The 23,142-nt window shown below is 32.2% G+C and overlaps 1 protein-coding gene across 6 annotated transcripts in view; it reads left to right on the top strand.

Moving 5' to 3' along the window:
- The window catches only part of LOC108746936 (serine/threonine-protein kinase tricorner), a 141,862-nt gene that overhangs the window by 69,705 nt on the left and 49,015 nt on the right, over window positions 1-23,142 (top strand). The window contains exons 1-2 of one of the 6 annotated variants that reach the window (XM_018484069.1): window positions 5,956-6,124; window positions 11,172-11,503. The exons of 3 other annotated variants lie outside the window; for them this stretch is intronic. In XM_018484069.1, the coding sequence (XP_018339571.1) occupies window positions 11,329-11,503 (175 nt within the window). In that variant the 5' untranslated portion in view covers window positions 5,956-6,124; window positions 11,172-11,328. Of the gene's footprint in view, window positions 1-5,955; window positions 6,125-6,222; window positions 6,240-11,077; window positions 11,504-23,142 lie in introns of those variants that run through there. 2 more of the 6 variants (XM_018484070.1, XM_018484068.1) reach the window with 2 other exon arrangements.

Here is a 23,142-nt window from a genome sequence, read left to right as displayed (position 1 = left end):
GAACTTTCTTCAAGAGGGAAGGAAATAAGAGAGAAATTTTCCAAGGTATACCGGGAAGGTTTGCTTTACCTGGAGCAATCATTACTGTATTTTGAGAATCTTCCCACACTGTAGGTACGATCAATAGATAGGTACGTCTGAAGACGGTAGAGGGAAGATAAGGAGGAGAGAGAGAGAGAGAGAGAGAGAGAGAGAGAGAGAGAGAGAGAGAGAGAGATAGAGATAGTGTAAGTATTACTACAGGCAGCCATCGATCATTCCTAATTCTCGATAGTTAGGCTACTTGATGTGAGATGTTTGATTATACTGCATATGGGAATACGCAAGTACGAATTTAGTAGGATTACGGTTAAGTACCGGTGAAAGTTTCCCTTAGCGTGAATTCTCTTCAACGCGCAACGTGAGAATTATTTTGAGGAATGCAGCTTTTGAAGAAATGTTGCAAACGCCAAATTTATTACATAACATGCTTGATCATAAACGTTACGTATATCTATATATAACTATCGATGTGATATACATTAAATTGCGGAAAAAGTAACAATAAATTGTACTGAAATATTATGATTTTTATTGTCTTGAATATTTTATTAAAATTTATTTTTCTATTAATTTTTACGATTTTCTATGAAGTTGGATCAAAAGATATTTTTTCGTACATTAAAAACTTATCAAAAACTTTTGCAAGATTTTATTTATTTTGTAGAAACTTATTTAATAACAAACGAATGATGATAATCGATTTTTATAACTACTTTAAGTACAATCTTAAGACATTACGCACCAATCAGAGAACCGTATTAGCATCTTAAGACATTAGACGGTTTTGAAATAAGAATGGAGTATGAATACTGGTCTATTTTTATGTAAATTATCGTAAATGTAGTCAATACTTATAGTAAAGACAGATATTTGCACAATTGATTCGGAGAAAATGCTTTTGCTTTTACATAGCATTTGTATCTCAGTGATCGCATTTATGTAGCATGTATAGTTATTTTCTTTTACATGTTTTCACATATTTGAGGCAGATAACGAACATGAGCGGTTTATCTTATCAAAGGAGCGGTTTATTTCTTCGCAGATCTGATCGAAGCAATGCATTTTTCCGCAATTAAGTTGCGACGTTGTTTATTTTATCGATCGTGTGACGTTTACTCTTCAATCATAGGCTTTGTATTTTTTCATGTATCGCTGTCGGTTTGAATGAAACAACACACCAGTCTAATGTATACCTTTCTCTCTTTCCCATTTTAAATACCGGAGTTTGTACTGTTTTTTTTGAAACCACTGAATATTTTTTATTTCATGTATTCTCTCCACGATTCTTCTTGCTGCTTGTTTCATCAGTTTTGTTATGCACTCTTCCATTTCGTTTTCTTTTACTTTGAAGTATTGAAAATACAATTTTGATCAGAATTAAAGAAAATTTCAAAAGTAAAATAAAGAAGAGAACTTTATAATTTAAAAAAAACATTAATTGCTATTATGTTTAGCAATTACTATTCTTATGAGGCTTTTAATGATTTTTAAAGTGTTTTCAATCCAGAGCATATTCTCTGTTTTAATAGAAAAAAATTGACATTACAACAAAATTATTGAAATCAAGTTTCCGTCTGCACTAATATTTTTACTGCTTCCATTTGTAATGTTTTTTTTTTACTACTCTAGGCTTTCAAAAAATATAGAAAAATTTGAGGTTACTTTTTGACACTTCTATTATATTACCTAATAGTTTTTTTGCGCGATATTTTAGAAGGGAAACTGGACTCCGGTTTTCTTTATTTTAAAGAAATTTGAAAAGTGAAATTTTATTTATACCAAAAAGACCTAGATTGCAGACAAAGAATTAAGAAACGCTTTTAAAATCGTTGAGCGTATTTCTAAGAAAAAAATTAATATACCCATAAAAATCGCAAAGCCTAAAGAACCACAAAAATGAATTTGTTCGTAATTTTTTTCTATCTATCTATCTATTCTATCTTCCTATTCTATTATCTGTAGACTGAAAGTAGCTAAAAAGTATGAGTTCTAGATGCGTGCGTTTAGTTTGCCTAGGCGTGAGACAGTCCCTGAACGTCGTGCGACCGTGTTATACCGGACAAGCATGGCTTGCCATTGAGAGCACGGATATTGTTTCGCCGCCGTCATGACGCCTGACGTGTGTCGGAGACGCCTCGTTTTCACATCGTGCAAGGATATCGCGTGGGTGCCTGCTTCTGGGAGTTAGGTTACCGATTAGACCAATTTTACCGGACTAACTGCGATCAAATGTGACTGACGTGGCGCACTAGTCTTCTAATTATTATCTACTATCGTAACGTTAATTATTATTCCACCGAGGCGAGCGATAAAGACTTCGCAACAAGGTTTTCTTTTGTATTATATATTCTAATTTACAGTGGAATTTTTTGTATCATTTTTTTTGTATCACCCACAGCTATACGCGATATAAAATTGTCGTCAATGAGAATTATTTGTACATTGCAATTTTATTGATGGCAAATTAATAAAAGAGAGGTTAAGAACGATTAATTTCAGACATGTCACAAAACTCGTACGAGATATAGTACATAATTTATTAAACGAGATCTGGACAAATATATTAACGGCGCAACTACTTTCCATTTCACGATGGCTATTTATAAGTTTATTAGTCACAAAGCTGCAAGTACGAGTCACTTACCAAGCGCCAAGCGCAGAGTTAACTCGATTCTTTCTGCCGGTCTACATTATAATTCACTCATGATAAGTCTCGCAAAGAAGGACAGAAGATCGTTAAAACGAAATTAGATAATATTCGTAATTTTACAAATGCCGTTAGATGCTCACATAATTTTTCAAACTTCCTGTATTTTACATCATTTGGTGTGTATCTTTATTAATATTTGGTACGTATTAATAATATGAAAACTTGTTACGATAAATTTAGAAATATAAAAAAATCGTGCAATTTAATGTTTTTTCTGCTTTAAAAAAATAACAGAACAAAGTATTTATTATTGTATAACATTGAGTTACATAAAAAAATTATTAATTATTGGAAGCTATAATTTTTTCCTGAAACTTGACCTTTTATCGTCATTTTACTGAAATCAATTTTGTAAAATGGATGAGTATAAAATGAAATTACTTTATCACTGTATTGTTTTATGGTGCTACAAAGAACGAAGCTATACGATTTTACGACTTTATTTTATATGTAATAAAAATACTCTGCAATTATTTTACTTTTTCATTTACGCGCCGTATTTAATGGCGTTGCGCCTATATATGACATATTTTCATGTACAGTAATTCAAATAATAATGTCAAGAGTGCTATGAGTGAGATTTTCAATTCTCTCAAAGGCTTTTCACTCGACGCGTCACGCGGCTTGAAGAAACTGGCATGCTTCGTCTCGTCGTATTGTCTCGGCCACTGCGCGGTCGAAAGATAACGAGAACAATCGACATTTATTTCTGTCATCGGTCGTCTCCTCCATATTACGCACAGTACGTCGGAGAGCACGTACGAGAGCTGACCACTATCTTATTGCCGTTTATGTATGCATACATATACACAAGCTGAAATCGTAGCATTCTACATGCGTTCTGATTTATATATTCGTTCTTGCGTGAACGTATTAAATATATATATACTATAAATAAAATATTTTTATATTTTATTTTAGTATTTATAAATTATTGATTGGCTTTTTTATTTTAGTATTTATAAACAATTTTTAAATACGAAAATAAAATATGAAAATTCATTTATAAATTGTTAATTGGCATTTTCTTAATAGCAATATTTATATTTTCAATATAATATATTTATATCTAATTTTGAAATCGTAAAAGCTTGAAATAAGGTCTAAACTTGATTTGCTCGCGTAATCCATCATTGCCCGCAATTCTTCAATTTTAAGCTGTCTCTATTAATCAGCAATATAATCCGGTGGATTTAAATTGTGTGAAAGCAAATTTATTTCGGATACGAAATATCTGCTCTCGACGCTTAATTTTTCTAAAATCATTTGTTTATCCGTAGTCACATTTTATCTCCGATCGGTTATAATTTAATAATTAATAACTTCATCATTTTCTTGTTATCCTTAATAGTTAAGAGGAATGGCGATGGTTCTGGGACACTCTGCTGGGACGTGGTATATGTATAACCACCCGTACTTTCATGCGAAGTACAGTTAGTCAACATACGCGTGCAACTTTATATCGATGGCGTCACCGCGACCGTCGATTGGGGCCAAGCGAACTGAACTCATTGTCAGCCACATTGTTGGTTCGCCCCTTTGCCACGCGGCGAATTAATAATTGTTATTTTTTTGTTCTCGACCGTCGTCAACAACACGATGGTAGGAAGTGTCCCATCGAACATGATCCATCGATATAACGCGTATCGTCCGTTTAACTCGTTTTAACGGTGATATTAAATTTAGTTGTCAGACAATTATTTCTACAATCTAAGAACATATTATTCGGAGCAATCTTCGCAATGTATACATCAGAGAAACAGCTTAGACGCTTCCGAGTATTTTAGCATTAGTTACTGCTTTTGACAAGAATTGCCATTTATTACTTGGATGTCGCAGAATTGCTGTATTTTCGGTTAGCGGCTTTATTAAAGTACAACTTTTGAGACGCTGTTCGTGCATTTACTTTAATGCACTTCAGCAAGGATAGCAATTTAAGTTGTGGTGGAAAAACGATCCACTCGTTGTCCGAGAGAAAAGTTAAGCGAGCGCGAGTTCATCCGAGTGAGCCTCCGTCGCATGTAGCACAAATTTCGTCTTGATGGTACTCATTCCGGCACTCTGGCTTCCGGTTAACGATTTGACCGCGCGGTTGGTACCGTGCCAGGAAAAGCGGAGCAAACGTCTCGGTAATCTCGAAATCTTCCACCGACCTTGTTGCCTGGTCTACAATACTCGCTACATGAAAGATTAAAAGTGTTCGAAAACAATGGTATCGTATTATCGGCGCGAGTCCATCATTATCAGTGTCGGCATCGCCTAAAATAGAAGGATCAAAATACAATGTTTATCGAACGTGATTTAGCGATCGTTTCGAAGCGTAAAAATATCCGCAAATTTTTGCGAGGAAAGATAATTCTGCGATATTCTGACTTAATTGACAACTTCACAAAACTAATACTTCGATATTGTGATAAAAACATGAAAGATAGCGATCCTGCTTTATTTGTTATTTTCTACATGATTGTCTGGAATTTTTTTTTTTATTGTTCTGATTAATAAAAACCTGTATATTCTTGATAAACTTATATACAAGTTTAATATTTACAGTTTTAATATTTTATGTTAATTAACTGAAGGGATATGTTCAATGAGATTAAGTTATATTTATATCAGATAAAATTAAAACTAAAAATATATATAAAAAGTTGAATAAAATTAACTTTAATACATTTTATGATTTGCCATACTTATCGCATTTTTGTGTGTGGAGAGAGCCGATTTGTGTTAGTGTGACACTGGCCACTTCCGTTCTTATGAATTAATGAGGCTTAAATATGCGTAAATCATGTGCTTCCATACGTGAAATCATGGACGCTCATACACGTTCACGCACGTGCGTGTGCCGCGGCGCACCTGTGAACACACACGCATACGATATACTTACGTCCATTTTCTACCCGACAGGCGAAGTCGTGCGTGGGCATAGAAGTTGTCCCCCGATTCTACCGCACACTTCACGCGCACTCGCTAGTGTTAACCTCTCAGTCAGTCAGTCAGTCAGCTCGAGTACGCGCGACGGTTCGTAACTTAGCTCGTGACACGCACGCACAAATTGCGCTGATTAATATCGAGATCGATGCAATCTGAGCTTAGGCTTTCGCGCGACGTACATGTGAACAAAAGTAATTTCTGCATATGATCGAAAGGCAAATATAATCGGCGTTAAAGTGCATTTTCTTGTTTTTATAGCTATGGCGAATTGAATCAGAATTTATATTGATTCGTAGAAGAGTCGTGACTTCAAATACTAAGTTTCTCAACGCGAGTCTTAGATGAGTGATTTATGAACTCGGCAACGTAATTCATAGAAAGTTTCAAGTCCCTACGGGGAAGGAATCTTCGAACAATTCTCCAGTCTTCAAGATAATGGTATCCCAGTAGAATAAGTGATATGGACTTGAAGTAGTTCTAATTCGAGCGCAACAGTGCCGCAGTTCGAAAAATAACGCAAAAGTTATACTGATTCCGAGTGTTAAGGATCTTGGTATGTTACTTGGTAACGAAAATCCAAGAAGAATTATTCGAAGAGTTAAGAGAAGAGGAAATCCTATTCTTGATATTCTATCGATTATTTCGATATTATTTTTTCGTGTACACGTATTAGACTTCTTATGCTAGAGCGAGTGAAGTTCGAACCGCGAACGACTCAATAATTTTATATATATAGCAATGAGATTTACGTCGAATTAAGCTGCTCCTGTATTCGAGATTATTACGCAATCCATATTTGTACAATATGTTACAATGGGTTCTGATAAGTTACATCCAGACGGAGTAAACGAGCACAATCAAACACGAATAAATAAACAACGATAAGTGCTATACCGACTTGATGGCACTCATTGAAGCAAGTTGTTTATTCATATTGTTCGCGTTCGTTCACCTAGGGCTTCGTAGCATTTTAGCATTCACAGTGCTAAAAATAAAAAATTGTACGACGTTTTCTAGAGCTATAAAGAATTTAATTATTACTGAACAGTTTTTGTTGAATGTAAGAAATTGTTAATATCATTATTTATATTATAAAATAATATATTACATAGAATAACATTATGTTATAGAACTATTAATTTTTATGAACTAGAATAATTTCATTTATTATATATAAAAACTTAATTTACCTAAAATTAATAAAACTGAAATTTCTGTATTTGAATATTTAAACCGTTACTCGCAAATGCTCGAGAATTCATATCATATCACATAAATATTTAGCATTATTTAACCCGTATAGTATGTATATATTTAATTAAAAGAAAATAGAATTTATTACTATATCTTGTCTTTTGTTGCAAATTAAAAAAATGTTATTATTATTTAGAGACATTTAGAAATAACTAAAGAATTTTATCATTACTGTAGAAATTTGTAAATCGCGAGTAATGGAATTATTATTGCATGGTATTTCATGTTCATTAGATATATTTCATTAATATTAAAAAATTTATTGAAGATATTGAGGAAGTCGGTTATCAATATGCAAGCAATTATTGAAATATGTTAGAAAATTATCGTGTACTTGATTTTGTGCCACGTTAGTCATGTTGACTGATAGACTAATATTGAAAGGTTGTGCAATGTCTTTGGTAAAAAAAAATCTTATTTTTTTAATGTTACTATTTCTTCTTTGCATTGCAATAGTAGTCACCTATTACAATCTGTTAATTACATATTAATATTAAAATCAGTCTGTGAAAAAAAATTGAAATCAACAATTTTGCATTGGAAATATAATGACGCAACATGTACTCTGCATTTTTCGTCAGTCATGCGCGATGTTTTCCATATAACGATAAAATTTATGCGTTGCAAAAGAAAAAAGACGAGATATATTGACGATAATAATATTGTGTAACGTTGAATGATAAAAACAGGAGTTGCTTAAATTAAAATCTACTTTACATTTTTTACTCTTAATCTCGTAACGACGCCTTGACATCTGAAATACTGTGACATTCAAATGTCTGCTGTTGAAAATGATTTGGAAACTATGTGAAATCTCGTTCTAATCCGCGTAAATTCTGATCTCTAGTTGAATTCCCTCACTTAAAATAGAAATTTTACGTGTAGTTCTAATTGAAAATCTTATTACTAAATATTATTGTTGTGTCAGAATTTGCATTAAGTAAATGATTTAAATCTAAATAAATAAGCTTAATATTATCACGTAAATAATTAGACATGAGAATTTATTGGATTTTTCATTTGAAGCGTATTGGAAGAGTAAATTCTTAAAAATTTACGAATTACTCACGAAAGTTGAAAGTAACTGTGATAAAGATTCATGTAATTATCATATCTAATTTAAATTTTTTTAACTGTGTTAAATAACAGATTATGTTAATTTATATTTAAAATTCAAAATCTCGAGATTTCACATTGTTTTCCAAAGAAAAAATTTTTTATACTAATAAAAATGCAAATAAAATTGAGAATAAACATGTATTTTAAGTAAAATAAAGAAAATTAGAATAAGAAATGAAAAGATCTCTGATTTTTATTTTACGTAGTAACGAAAATTATCATAATATTGATGGTGTATGCTTTACGTTTCCTAGTATTATTCTATAATAAGTACAAGCATAAAAAAAAATTCTTCTCTATTAATGTTATCGAGCATCATATGCTTGTACGGTATTCGATAACGTCAAATAGAGCAGAATTTTTTTTTCAAATAAGGGTAATAACGTCACTTTTTATTTCCCTATGTCATAGATGAACAGTAAAACGTTAATCGTTTCCGTTATCATCGTAATGACGGTGTATTTATCGCAAAATGCAACGCGTATCCGCTTATACATGTCACTTCTTTTCATTTTCTTCTTTTCATTGTTGCACGTTTTTGTTTCATGATAAATGATTCTTTCTTGCAAAATAAATTAAAAGCGTTTGAATATAAATATTCAAATATAAACTTGAATATAAAGAGATAAGTCTAACATAACGCTCTTTTCAAACGAGAATTATCACATTTATTTTACTTTGCAATAAATTAGCTATATAATTTAGTGGTCAGAAGGTATATATAAAAATGCATTTTTTACTCTAAAATTCAGACAAATATTTTTATATTAAAATTAAAATTGTGAAAAATTTTTTTAATTACAAACATTTTTTGGTATTAATTTAATTTTGAAGTATACGAACCGAAATGTTTTATAAAATTTCCAAATTTTTTGAATTGTTTTTAACTTCTGCCTGACGTAAGAAAACGAAAAATTAGGAATAGTCGACTTAACTTTTGCATTCAAGATTTTTTTTATTTTTGTATGTAGTAAACCAGTCGAGCATTACAGTAAATTTGCGATACATATTCAGTGACAAATTTTTTCCATAATTTTATTACAAATTTGAATTTTATAATATATTTTATAATGAATTATTATTTGTTTGTTATTAAAATATTAAATAAATTTTTAGTGTATAAATAGGCTAAGGTTAACGTCAATTATTATACGAATCTTCTATTTGATCAGATTTTTACTTTGATATTATTTTATAATGCGATACTATTACACTTCGATAATCAATTTTAATTTCTTACTGGTTATAAACACAACATTTATAATTTCGTGATAAACGATTTCCGATTGCGCTAAATATATCTACCTGAGTTACGGTTTTACTCGTTTAAAATTGAAGTTGCAATTTGCGATAAAATAGTAGAATTAGAATTATTAAGTAATAAGCTGGAAATACCATTTTTTGCAGATAATTACGCGTGAAAAATTATCTCTTTATAGAAAATATCTTATTAATTCAAATTGTTGTTACGTTAAGAGACGATTGCATTCCTTTGATAAACGACACTCGTTGATGCATATTACGATTACACATTGCTAAATTTTTCTCAATGTTAGAAAAGCATAAATCCAAGTCGCAGTTTCTGTCAATCAAATAATGATCGATCGAATTATTATGCTTTTTTGAATATTGTTTGACTTGTTATATTTTAGTATTATATGTTATATTACACTTACTTATGTATTTATTTGTCATAATTTATTTTGATAAACATATTTTGGTAAATTGATATACGAATTTATCATCGTTTATCAAAATTGATGAACTATCATTTAAAAATGCTTGCAAAATAAAACTCAAGATTGTCATAGAAAGTCATAAAGCCAAAAATTTAGTAAAATATGTAAGATTTGATGTATATATAATTCAAGAACAATTGCTATTAACAATTTAAAACATATTTAACATTTAACTTGTCAAAAGTTGTTAAACTTTCTTTAAATCGATGTTTTATTATAAGTTCTTGACAAGAAAAAAGCAATTTCATATTTGTCGTTCGACAAATATGCCTTAAGCGACAAAAAAGCCTTAAGCGAAACGCGACATGAAGTTTCTATAGAATTACGGGTTTATCTGACAGGTGGTCGCTCAGTTTAAACAGTTTGAAATATGGTTTTGCACGGTAGTGTAAGAGCACAATAATCACCGCGAGCTCGTCGGACGAGAAAATTATGTGGGTGTACGTGTAATTTCGTGTTTTCTCAGCTGGTTAAAGAGAGACGGACTGCACAACGTCACTATAAATGACTGAGCACAAAATACGCTTTCCGTGACATAATATGCGACCATTAAAATCGTGCCGCGATTTTAATGGTTGAGTCAACGATTACAATTAATTACTTATCGTGTCGGTTACGTCTCGACTCGCTCTAGCTCGCTCATTATTGGTGTTTCTTAAAGCATGGTGTACACTTTAGAAGCTTAGAGTTTCACTTTGAGAGTTACTTTTAATAATAAAAATTATAAAACTGAAAACGAATAGTGAGAGTTCGCCGCAAAAACAGTTCGTGAATTACAGTAGTAAGTAGAATAGATTTGAAAGTTTAAAATCTTAGAAAAGGATCGCAACAAATATACAGAAGTATAATAGTGTTCATGAAATAGAAAGGTGAAAAATGAAAAGTAAAATTATGTAATTAATAAATGAAATTATATGTTTTTTTAAATAAATGAAATATATTTTTTTCTTTTTTTGAACATCACAATTGTGATATTTTTATCTCTGGGAATTGTTCTCGATGGTAAATTTAAACTAAGAGGCTAATTTTTTTATACAAAAGAATAATAAAATTTTTATTTATATTTCTACTTTATTTCCAATTAATTAGATAGAATTTAAAATAGCTTTCTGAATAAGAAGAATTTTTGATTGCATAATTCTTCAAATACCTCAACTTCTTATTTAACACTATTGCATAATTCTTAAACATTCATCTCAATTTTCTGTTACATTTGAAAGCACTTGAAGATCGATGGCATGACATATATTATTGTAATAGATATAACGTCAATAATCGTCATATTACGTCGTTCGTGTGGCTAATGAAGAGTAATAAATTGTGATCGAGCGATTTATATTGGTCGATATCAACATTCGATACACATTTTGTAGGAGTCATGGATGTACCTTGTCTACACGAACATACAATTGCACAAACTCATGCGTGATTCGGAGCCAAAATCTCAGAAATTGCGACGATCGTGATATTTCGGCGCGTGAATTCGCGCGCGAGTTCAACAACATTGCGAGCAACAACACGATACAATACATGTCTGGTGACACGCGAATGTGTGAATGCCGAGGAGGGGCGATTGAGGAACAGATCAGGGAAAGGAGCGATTATCATTGTTTACCGATGTATAATTCTGAGCTCTTTAAGACGGTGTGGACGAAGATAGGGCGGATGTGCAACTACATCATTTGCGCCAAATCCTACCTCTCAGGTCAGTGAATAAGTATTGAAAAATAGCTGGATCTTTGATTGTGGATACCTTATCTTCGAAGATAATTAATCTATTGTATATATAGATAATAATAAAAAGTGTCTTTTAATTTCATTATCTTGAACTTTGCAGTAAATTAAATTAATAATTTCTTATCGTAAATTCTTAATTTTTTCAATGTACATTTATTTTATTTGATTTTCTCACATGTATTATTGGTGTATCATACTTATATTTTTTAATTGTTTTTTTAATCGTTTTGATATATTTATAATTGTATAATTTGACAATGGATAACGAAAAATAATTCTTTAAAAATTTTTATAAAAGATTTTATTTTATATTATATATATATATACATATATATACTCGTATATACTTTAACAATTATAATTCGTACCTATAGCAATTATCTTCAATTTTTTGATAATTTTTTTTTGAACATTTCTTTAAGACTAAACATGGCAAAATTTTGCTTTCATTCTTATTGAAGAAAAAGTGAAGTGTAAATTCAATAAACGCATAATTATCTCTATTTTTATCTAACGTTTGGCATCAAATGTGCTTTAATTAAGAGTTTTATTTATCTAATCTAAAGATCATATCATTGCAATACTATCGTCTATTCGTTCAAATATTATCTCTTGATTTTATCAGGCTTTCTCAATTTTACATTAACGAATCTCGAATCAAATCGTTACTTTTTAATACCTCATTAAAAGTAGAAAGTGCCACAAAATAGAAAAGGACGTTAATATCAAAGTATAGTATGTAAGCTATCGTTTTATCAGCAAACAAATACTACTTTTCTCAAGGAAAGTTTATAAAAATTTAGAGAATCACATGTCTATATTTAGGGCTAAACGCATACCATATGCAAGAAACTTTTTATTTTGTGAAAACTTCAAAGCAGAAAGTGATATGTATTTTCTCTCTTTTTCTCTCTTTTTTTTAAGTATAGTTGTTGATAAGTAATCATTGTGTGAACAAACTGTATTGTCGGTCCTGTTTCCTCAATGCAAGCAAAGAAAGAGGAGGCGCCTGTTTGTAGAAAGTAAGTGGAAAAACGAGTGAAAGTGACGGAAGGTATCTTCAACAACAGGAAAATTCGCGTATTTCCTTCGAAGTTCGCGGCAGCAAGATGTAGAAAAGGCGTGGTAAATCGTGTTTAAGATATTTCACAGTAATGTTTATCCATCAAGATTAGAAAATATATACAATATATATTATATATATTCACAAATACAAAGCATTTGATCTCAATCAAGATCCGAAATACAAAATCGATTTAAACAGGTTCTATTAATTACTCTGTGAAGATTGAAGAGAGAGAGAGGGAGGGAGGAGAGAGAGAGAGAGAGAGAGAGAGAGAGAGAGAGACAAATATAGAGGTATGTCTAATGTAATAATGATAATACTGCTCAACAAAACAATATACGAGAACGAAGATAATCGTCTTCCATATTTTTATCAGCGTTCGTAAACTTACAAGATACGATCTTGTTTTTATGCTAAAAAAAATCATTTCTTGTTGGACAGTATAATATAATATAATATAAAATTAAAGTTTTACAGTATACGCATACTGTAAAACTCATAGGTTTTCAGTAATAATAATGAAATGTTTTTATTCAAAAATTGGAGTTACTTCTAAATTAGAACAGCACAACCGAAATTGAACCTTTGCTCTTTCGGATGTGCGAAGGAACGTTATCCGAGTTATTTTCTGTAGAACGCGAACAGTCAATTATTACGAAAACAATTTAGCACGGAAGAGAAACCGACCGATCGGCATTTAGGATAATAGTACCTTCGGGAGAAGTATCTGGCTACATTTACGAACACTTTTCGAAAGAGAACTCTCGCACGATCGATATTACTCGTCAGCATATTATTTTGGTCTGTGGTTTCTTTGACTATCAGCAATAGTCTATCAATATAGCTCGTATATATGGTTAGTTGGCAATAAATCAATATATTCCCAAATTGACTTCAAGCTAGATCTGTATTTCAATGCCCAGATCTAGAATTACTTGTATACAAGATCGGTCCGGATCTTTTACGATTTTTGTGAATTAAATGCAACTATTCTTAATTTTTTTTTTATTATATTTAAACAGATCAAAAGAAATGTTTTTATTTAAAAAGATACGTTTATTGAAAATATTTCTTAATTTGTAATTTTAAATATATTTTTTAATGCGACTACTTTCTTTATAAACAGTTTGAAAGATACGATTCAATTAATTGTTTTCATCTTGCGCTTATTTTCCAATTCTATTCGAGATCAAGTATCCTCCTATTTACGTATTTTCGACTTAAAACCTGTTTATCCGTTTTGATTCCGCTCCGCGGAACAATCGCGCGATTATAACATCGATAGCGCGCGACTGCGTTGCGTAAACGCGAGCATTTTGCAATTGTAATTCACGAGCTTGCACTTGGGGCACGTAGATTGGATATTTGCGCACCAGTAACGGTATAAGGTGATTCTAAAGCGCTAGACCGAGCGGAATTACCGATTTTCGTGCGAAAGCGCTGCCGGAAAAAATGACTGTTAACAAAGTGATAGCCGCCACGCGGATGCACTTTCACTCTTCGTCGATAATGAGTTTCCCGCGCAGATCCGCCCGTTTGATCAGAAAGCATGCATCTTTTGCACATTCTACGTTGTATTGTTCGAATCGAACGCATTTACATAAATGTCAACAGAGATATCAACAGAATCACCGGAAGTTTTTTCATAAATTCTTGATAAAATCGATTTGTCCTTCATTAAAATTTTATGAGAGATTATAATTTCTTCATCGCTGAATGTTAATTTTTACGTCAGATCTAAATGATTATATGGTTTAATTTCTTCCTCTCTCTTCTTTATTAAGATAGAATTCAGTTCAAATCAAAATGAATAAATTTACGCTTTAAAAGTTTAATCTATCAAAACTTTTTAATTAAAAAAAAAATGAATATGTAATTGACGTTATTTTTCCTAACTCATTTCTAACATTCCAATATGATTGTAAAAAGATAAATAATTCATTAATTAAAAGTGAGAGATATTTGTGTGCCAGTATCTTTAACGTATCAATTGTAGAAACTTTTTGCGCGTTTCTATGAAGTACGTATCAAATTGTAATAAATTACACCGAGTAGAGGTTTAAATAAGAGTGAAAGTATGGACGTAACCGCAAATCACGGATATTTCTAACGCAGAAACTATCACTTATAACTATTTTTACTGATTAAAAGTGAAAAAATGTCGCATTGTCAAGCCGCGAACCCACGCTGTGGTCGTTGACTTTCGCTCTGTAGCGCGTACTTCCGCTAAATATTGTTCTTTGGCGGAAGTCGACCTATCTCTGACGGTAATGAATATCCTTTTGAAAATTGTTTCCTCAATGAGTAAAATAACAATGAAAAATAAAAAAAATAGATAAAACGATTCTTTTCTATTTTCTTATTTTAATGTTGGAAAATGTTTCTATCCTAAAAAAAAAACAGCGAAAAAAAAGAAATAGATAAAACGAGTTTTTTTTATCTCATTGTTTTTAGTTTTAGCATTTATTATATATATATATGTATATATATATAGAGTGGAATTAAAATAATTCATTAATGTTTTATACAGTTCATTAATTATAATGCTTAAAAATACGCTAAATAAATATTATAGCCTGAAAATAATTAGATACAAGAGTCAAATCAATATCGATATTTTATAATCATATTATTAATATCAATATTATATCAAGATATCAATAATTATCATTTTTGCGGAAAAAATAGTCCTTACAACTCGTATAACGAATAGAAAGTGCGTCGTTTAAAGTTCGCTCATCGTCTCTTGCGTCATTCCACTTTAAATTTAGAAACACCAGAGATACAGATGAAAGGCACGTTAATGAATCACCCAGTGTACACGTGTAATAGAGTGTATGCATGAATTGTAATTACTAATATCGATGAAAAGGACGCGACAGAATGAGACAGAGAAAGAGAGCTATTATTTATATTTCTTGTGACATATTTGAAACAAAAGCGAACTTGGGTGAGAGATCTAATCGGAACGAAAGTATCGGCGCGCTTAGAATCGATACGCGTGGCTGTGCATGCCGATAATGGATTGGCGAATGTACGATCAGGTATATTCAACCACACATGTCGTACATACGCGCACGTAGTATGTGATGCATCGCGAGAACCCGACCACGCATTTCGAGAAACTGGGTTACAGTCCGTTGGGTTCACGGAGCCATCGACCTAGAACTCCTTTCCTTTTCGTCACTTCCGGTTTGACATCCTTAGGATCGATATGCTTGCCGCCGGTTTTGCTGGATGCGTTTCTTAATCGAGATTTCCGATCGCGATCTTGACTTTCATTCATGTTCGCGAACTGTCTTTTTTTATATTGCAAATAATACAAATCAATTGCGATATAATTTTTATTAAATGAATTATTAAAAATTAAGCGGGCAAATAATCCAAATTTTCGAATAATTGCCTTTTATTTTTGTAAATGTATATAAAGGAGAAGTAAACAAAGATGAAGAGTTAGTTGAACTGAAAATAGTTGAGATGAAAATTAAACTACATTGGTCATAAGTCTCTTGTTTCTTAAACTTGGAATTTATCAATGGAGAATATTATACATACATACAGAATATTCATGAACTTAGAGCAACTATACTTATTGCAACATATATATTGTGGCAACCAATCAAAGCAAAGCAGCAATTATAAATATATTTAGAATCTATTATAGCGGCATTGTGCCGTAAGAAAGGGACAATGTGTTTCTTTTATAAATATGTATAAGTATGTAAGCCGCCGCGATAAAACGCCGTTTTCAGCGTTTCCGTCTGAATGGTTCCGTCGCGTAGAACCCACGTATGAAGAATATAAATCGTTCTTTGCCTTTGCTACGGTCTCAGAGTCACGCCAACTTGAAATCATACCTCACGTGATGTACGCCTACGTATATCTTCTAAAAGATTCATTGTCGTGTGCGATGACATAAGTATACTTTGACGCCGCCGCTTCTATCAACTGCTAAAGTACATGAATACGTGTGTGTATACACGTAATGTCGCAAAAGCGCATAGAATGTATGTGAATTCTGAATGATACATGCGTCACAAAGTTCCGCGCTTTACGTCAATACCGAGATGTGTTGGCGAGATACATTCTCATTCAAATAACATGCCATTGAGCAGATGAGCCGAAATTTGCAGAACATTTTGGTGCATCTATTTGTAGAACTATTAACTGAATCTTTTTTTCTAAACTTTTATTTAGCATTATTTCTAAACTATTCTTTTTAGTCAAATGTTTTAACTAATCGCAAGCTTTAACGTTAAATTTACTTTAAATTGATTGGATTTCCATTTTTAAACATTTCTTTTAGTTTTTTACCTTTGAAATATTTTACTTAAGTTAAAAAGTTTGCTAAATAAGATAAAGAATATGACTTTACTATCTGTTTGTATCGTCGTAAAATGTAATTTGCGAAAATGTAAAGTTTATTTTACATGAAAGTTTAAATGTGTTTGAGAGGCTGGAGAATAATTAGAGGCTAGAGAGCTAAACTTCTGTGGCAAAAATAGATATCCTCTTTCGACGATAATTTTAGCGAAATTTTAGTAAAAAGAAAATTCTGTGTTTTATAATGATATTCTCCAGTGTGTGCTTCTAGGATCAGGCGAGTATTTCTACTTTTTCCCCTCTTTACTTTATGATTTTATCATCGCACGAATCATTCTAACGCGGTCGCCTTTTTTCATCCAAGAATCATTCAAGCAAACCGCAGTAGTTTTCAGCGGAACCTTATTTTTGGCTTTAAATCTTCCGGAACGCGACGCGAGCGGTTGGATTATCGCGCTCTGTGTATTCTGGCATGCGGAACGTTCTTGTCTGGCAGAATGCCCATCGTTACGCGGGGTGTCGAGTCCATCCACCAGTACGGATCAGCTAACTCCAAAGTGCTGGGTTAGTCGTTGGGAACAAAGATGAGACGAGAAATCAAAAGCGAGATTGCAAAATCGTAATTAGATTTGCAACCTTTACTTTCCGCTGAGCGATCACGAATCTTAGTACGTTTAGAGTGGATCCTTTTTAATTGCGGTGATTTTTAGCGCCACCGCTGTGCTAGATTTATATAGGGTGTTAGCTGATATCCCGTGAAAAATGATGACCTTTCCTGAAAATGTTTCCTCCGAGAACTCTGCGACAAATGATGGTCTTAAATTATCAGTTAAATGAGGTTATTCTTGGAAAGTAGGTAATTTTAAGTTTTATTATCTTATAAAAAAACGTAAGAAATAATATAATTATTGTTTTTATTACGTAATATATTATACAAGAATATCTCTTTGTAAATTACTAGCATTAAAAAATATTGAAAACACTGATTTATTCATATCTATGTTTATAGAGGAAATATTTCGTTTCGCCAGGATTAATCAGATACACTTTTATTCAATTTATTTTCCATTGAATTTGCAGTGAACGAATGATTTTGCAAAAATCATTTTTCTATATCGCACGTTATTTGTCGCGGACGGCAAATATCACGCGACTTTTTTAATAAGCCACTGGTGCGTGAACGAAATAATGATTTTACAAACGAGTCGATTTGTTATCCCTGCGATTTTTCACATGGAAGCTTTTCACGAAATGGACGATGGTTAGCGAGAAAATAATTGCGTACGCTGCACATTTCCGTGTAGTGAATAAACGTTAAAACGCGGAATGGGTGTCTATACATCGATAGACGCGTATAATCATTAGTGCGATTGCGGTTTTCATCGTTTATTTATGAAAATTCTGACATCTCGTTTGCTCAATTTATCGTTTGCATAGCGAACCGTCGTAATCAGAATTAATATGTCACACTCAGAACTGTAATTTTCATCTACAGAAAAAATAAATTGTTGCGTAGAATCTTCTTAGATTTTTTATCTATATTTATCTATATATTACTGTCAAAATTATAAAATAGAACTGAAATCAAATTTATTTTAGTAATAAAAAGGTTAAAATATTTGGAATTTTTATTAAATCTGTTCTTAGATTTTTTATTTTAAAAATGAAGATAACCATAAGAAATGTACGATTGATATATGAATGGAATTATAACTTCTTATATTAATTACTATTATTTTATTATTATAATTATACACAATTTGCTCTAAAACAAAATCAAATAATAAATATTAGGTGTAATAAAAAGTCATCGCGTATTTTTTAGCTCAAAGTTGTATATACAATATCTTCGTCAATAATGAATGAAATTCAAATTTAAAAAAAGGGTTTTAAAGCTTCAAATCTCTACTTTTAAAAGCTTATCACATTTTTTAAGTTTATATGAGTTTGATAATTTTTACATACCAAAAACTACGAGCTGAAAAAGACGAAAAATTTTCTTCTCACTTTGTGGATTTGTAACGTGTCCAAAACGAATTTGAGAAAATTTTCGATTACCTATCGTGAAAGCTTGATACTTTCCCTACAAAATCGTTTTTTTTAAATATTCCTACGACTTTTGATTACTGAGTTATCGCGGATTAAATAAAAGAATTATTTTGACTTTAATTGCTCATAACTCCATTAAAAATTGTCGTATCGTATAATTTAAAAAAGAGATTTTTAAAGCTGAAACTTTACTCTATTAAGATATATTTATATTGTTGGTAAGAAAGTAATTGCGGTTTTTACTGATAGATGTCTTTTAAAAAAAACGCGATGACTTTTTACTACACCTAATATTATGATTTTACTAAAATACTTTTATAATATTAAGTTTATGGCAGGACTATTTATATGAATACATCAACTAAGCGAGAGAAAAATGCTAGATATATATGTATCTATATACAGGATGTCTGTTAAGTAAAGTCGGAGCCGCAATAGGGGCGTAGAATGGGTCAAGGAGAACAAAAAAGTCTTATACCATTTTATATGTACAACTTTGGTTGGCATATTATAAAGACATAAAAATATTATCGCGATGTACTTTGTGCGATAAAAGAAAGAAAAAAGTACATGTTGATGACGTCGTGGTAAAGTAACTTTCGCAGTTTTTTCCCGCAATACTTTCGCTTCCTCCGAACTTCTGGTTTAGTGGCTTCACACACGCAGACGAGATATGTGAACCTACGAGTACTCTTGCATCATTTTGCATGTTCTCGGTAAATATAGTTTAACGAAAGGAGTGAGCGATGAAGGAATGATAGACGTTACGTGGGTCGTTTGTTTGGCAAGCACAAACAAGTGTAGGAACATATACCGTTAATTATTCAATTTTCCGAGAGTTATTTATTCTAATTAGCGTGGTGACAAATCAGGAAGAGGAATAGGCGTCTTTAAAATGTGATAGAACCAAATTGTCTACTAGAAACTTAGGATAAGGTTAGGTTTTTAAAGAATTTTATAGGATCTAGATAAAAATAAACATTTCTGAGAGAAAGTAAAACCGCCTTTAATGCGTAATTAATATTACATTTGCTAGAAAGTGCATGAGGTACATAAGAGTTTCTCTTGTTTCTCCAAAATGTCGAGGGTAATGTTTTAACAGTTATAGTTCCGATCGAGTAACGACAGCAGTTAATCATACACTACGTCGGACTTCAACTGTATATTCGTATCCTCTCATCTACTCTACGTATTCACCGAATTACCCAGCTAACTTCTGAATGCGCCGCATTTACATGTCTGTACTTCGCGACGTGTTAATTCTTGCGAATGGCATGGAAATCTGGAACAAAGGGACCGACCGCGAAACATGGGTTTCTCTTCGCTGTTTCCTCTTTGTGCTCCCTTTTTTCCCCTCTCTCTTTGAGTTATCCATCTGCTCCTTGTCTTCTCCAACTCTTCTCTGGAATCTAGGCTGTTACCGTGGCAACACAGGGGACGCTGAAGACTCCACCGAAGGCCACCGGACAGGAGAGGGATGGAAGAAAAGATTCCTTCCTTCTCGCCCTTACAGCTTTCGTATGTCTTGCTGTCCTTTTTCAGCCATCTCCTCCCCATCTCCCATCTCCGTCTCGCCGATCAGATGTTCGAAAAAATCAATAAGACTCTCCCTGCCGCCTCGTTTCATCGTCTTCTCTTTCTACGGCACGGTCCTCTTTATTCCTCCCTATTCCTTTCTCTCTCGGCTCCAGTGCGACACTTTGCGTCACGCATTGAGAGGAGAGCCGCTACAACGAGTGGAAAGTGGCACGCGGGGAATAAAGGAGGTAGAATGACTCAGAAGGGTTGAATGCACACGTGGAACGCTTCGTTGAGGCCACCGAGTATCCGGCACAGCTGATCCGGCACGAACGTGTTGGTACTCGATCTGCTCCTGCGCGACCCGACATCTCGAAGGCGAGCATCGATCCTCCGGTCGAAACCTTCCAACTTGGATACACGTTGCCACGAGCCGTCCTGAGAATATAATAGGCAGATTATCTTGATGCCTCGAAAATTGAGATCTGAAATAACACATAATACGGAATGGAAATGAGAGGGATCTCATTTTAAATGTAAACTCGGTTTTTCTTTAGTTAGAGATCAGGATGTTTACTACCCGAAAATACTTCGAATTTTCAAGGAGTTTCTTCTGTATCTTTGAAAATCAGGAATTTTCATGAAATTTTATCGGTATTTAAGAACATTTTTGAAATTTTATTTTTATATTCATATTTTGTCTCTTTCTGAAAGCATCGTTTGTTTATTACTTTTCTTGATAATATCAATATATGTAACGATAAGAATAATGAATCTAAAAAAGGCATTTTGATTTCTTGTATTTAACGTGGATTCAATAAAGTTGTTTTATAAGGATTTCGATAGATTCAAGTAGTTCAGAAATTCAGATAAAGCATACTTATCGTTTATCTCAACCGTACAATAGCGTTGCTTGTTCGACTTTCTGCTGAATTATTTCAGGAACTGAATTCCTCTACAAATAGCATGTTTTGGCGAGCGAACGTAGAAAGCGAATCAAAGTTACAGATACGCGTCCGGAAAAAAGACAAAAAGAAACCTATAACGCTAATGGATAAATCTGTTTCCTGGCGAAATTAGAGTAATTAACAGACCAACCCAAAGGAGCGAATGCGAGTGAGTCAATGAGCGCGAAGAGAGTTTTAACTTTAAATCCGGTTCACTCTCCGGTGCCATTTACCGCCGTTGTACATTGTAATAAACACGATTCTGTGTACGGGGATCGCGCATAGTTATTCTATGCTACAACCGCGTTATGTATCGTGACTAACTGAAAGATACACGTTATATTCTCCGCCCAGCGTACGGTAATACTACCGTCTTCAGGAACGAACTGTGCTCCGCAATAGTCCTCGGTAGTTGGTAGCGGTTGTCTGACGGACCGGTGCACTTAATTCCCACGGACAGCAATGGGAAAGAAACTATGCTTGACAATAACCGGCTACCGTTTTATTGGGTGACCAGAACTGTCGGAGGGTGATCGCGCGGCATTACTTCTTGCAAAGTTTTGACGCAAATTGTCCTTAATAAAATATTTCTCGAATTGAAAGCTGAAAACTATAGTCAGATATGCGAATTAAGCTCTGCCGTTGCAAAAAATATTATCCATGTCACTGTCTTAAATTGAATTTTCTTTTAAATAAATTCTAATTTGATGTCTGAAATATGAATTAATGAAATTTAGAAAGTTGAGAGAAACGATGGTTTGTATCATTTTTTCTCTATATAACTAATTATAAATTGTGCGACCAGAAAAGTTGGAATTATATTAAAAAGAGGACTCGAAATTTTTATTTATTTTGAACTTTTGTTATAGATTTTTCAAAAATAGAAAAATGGAAACTGATCCCGCAAATACGCAGATAATTTTTTTTTTAATTTTTCTATCGTGATTTAGCTGGTCCCAGTTCGTTTATTTACACAACTTGTATATTTCGTTAAGCGCTTTAAATCCTGTTATTCTTGTTGAGTCTACCTTTCACTCGGTGACGACTTTGTATATTCAAGGGAATATTATTCTATTGACTCACTTATCATCTTCTGTCTTAACGGCTATTAGCAGGATGACTTGTGCTATTAGTCCCGTTAGTCAATTTTATATAATTATTTTAACTGCGTTCAAATATCTAATTTGATCTACGCAAGTGTAATTTGTCATTTTTAGAATGAGAAAATTGAAATTAGTAATTTGAAATTAGTAATTTGAAAAGTTAGACTTTGACGATAAAATTAATAAATAATACGATAATATTTGAAAAATATAATTTCTGTTTGATAATTTTTATATCAAATGCTAAATTAATTTTTATCTTTTTTTAAATAATTCAAAAGATAGTTGTATGTCTTCATACTAATTGTATATTAGAAAAAAAGATGTGTGAGATGTGCACAAACATTAAATAGCTTATTCAGATTATATCATTCCGTTTGTAATTAAAATATTTCTTATGAAAAATCTAACTGCACTTTTCTGAATACAAAATTTTTTTATGTGATCAGTCTAAATAAAATTAGTAATAGTACAATCTGGAATACAATTTAAAAAATAAGTAAATTTTTATTCAATATTATTTAACATATTCATTTATTCATATTAATTCAAAATGTTCAAAATCAAAATTTACTATTAATATTACGATTAACATTAAAAT

Source organism: Trachymyrmex septentrionalis, unplaced genomic scaffold (assembly GCF_001594115.1).
Source record: "Trachymyrmex septentrionalis isolate Tsep2-gDNA-1 unplaced genomic scaffold, Tsep1.0 scaffold19, whole genome shotgun sequence".
Taxonomy (NCBI): Eukaryota; Metazoa; Arthropoda; class Insecta; order Hymenoptera; family Formicidae; genus Trachymyrmex; species Trachymyrmex septentrionalis.
The sequence above is the reverse complement of the archived record's forward strand: the minus strand, read 5'-3'. Positions and strand labels throughout refer to the sequence as shown.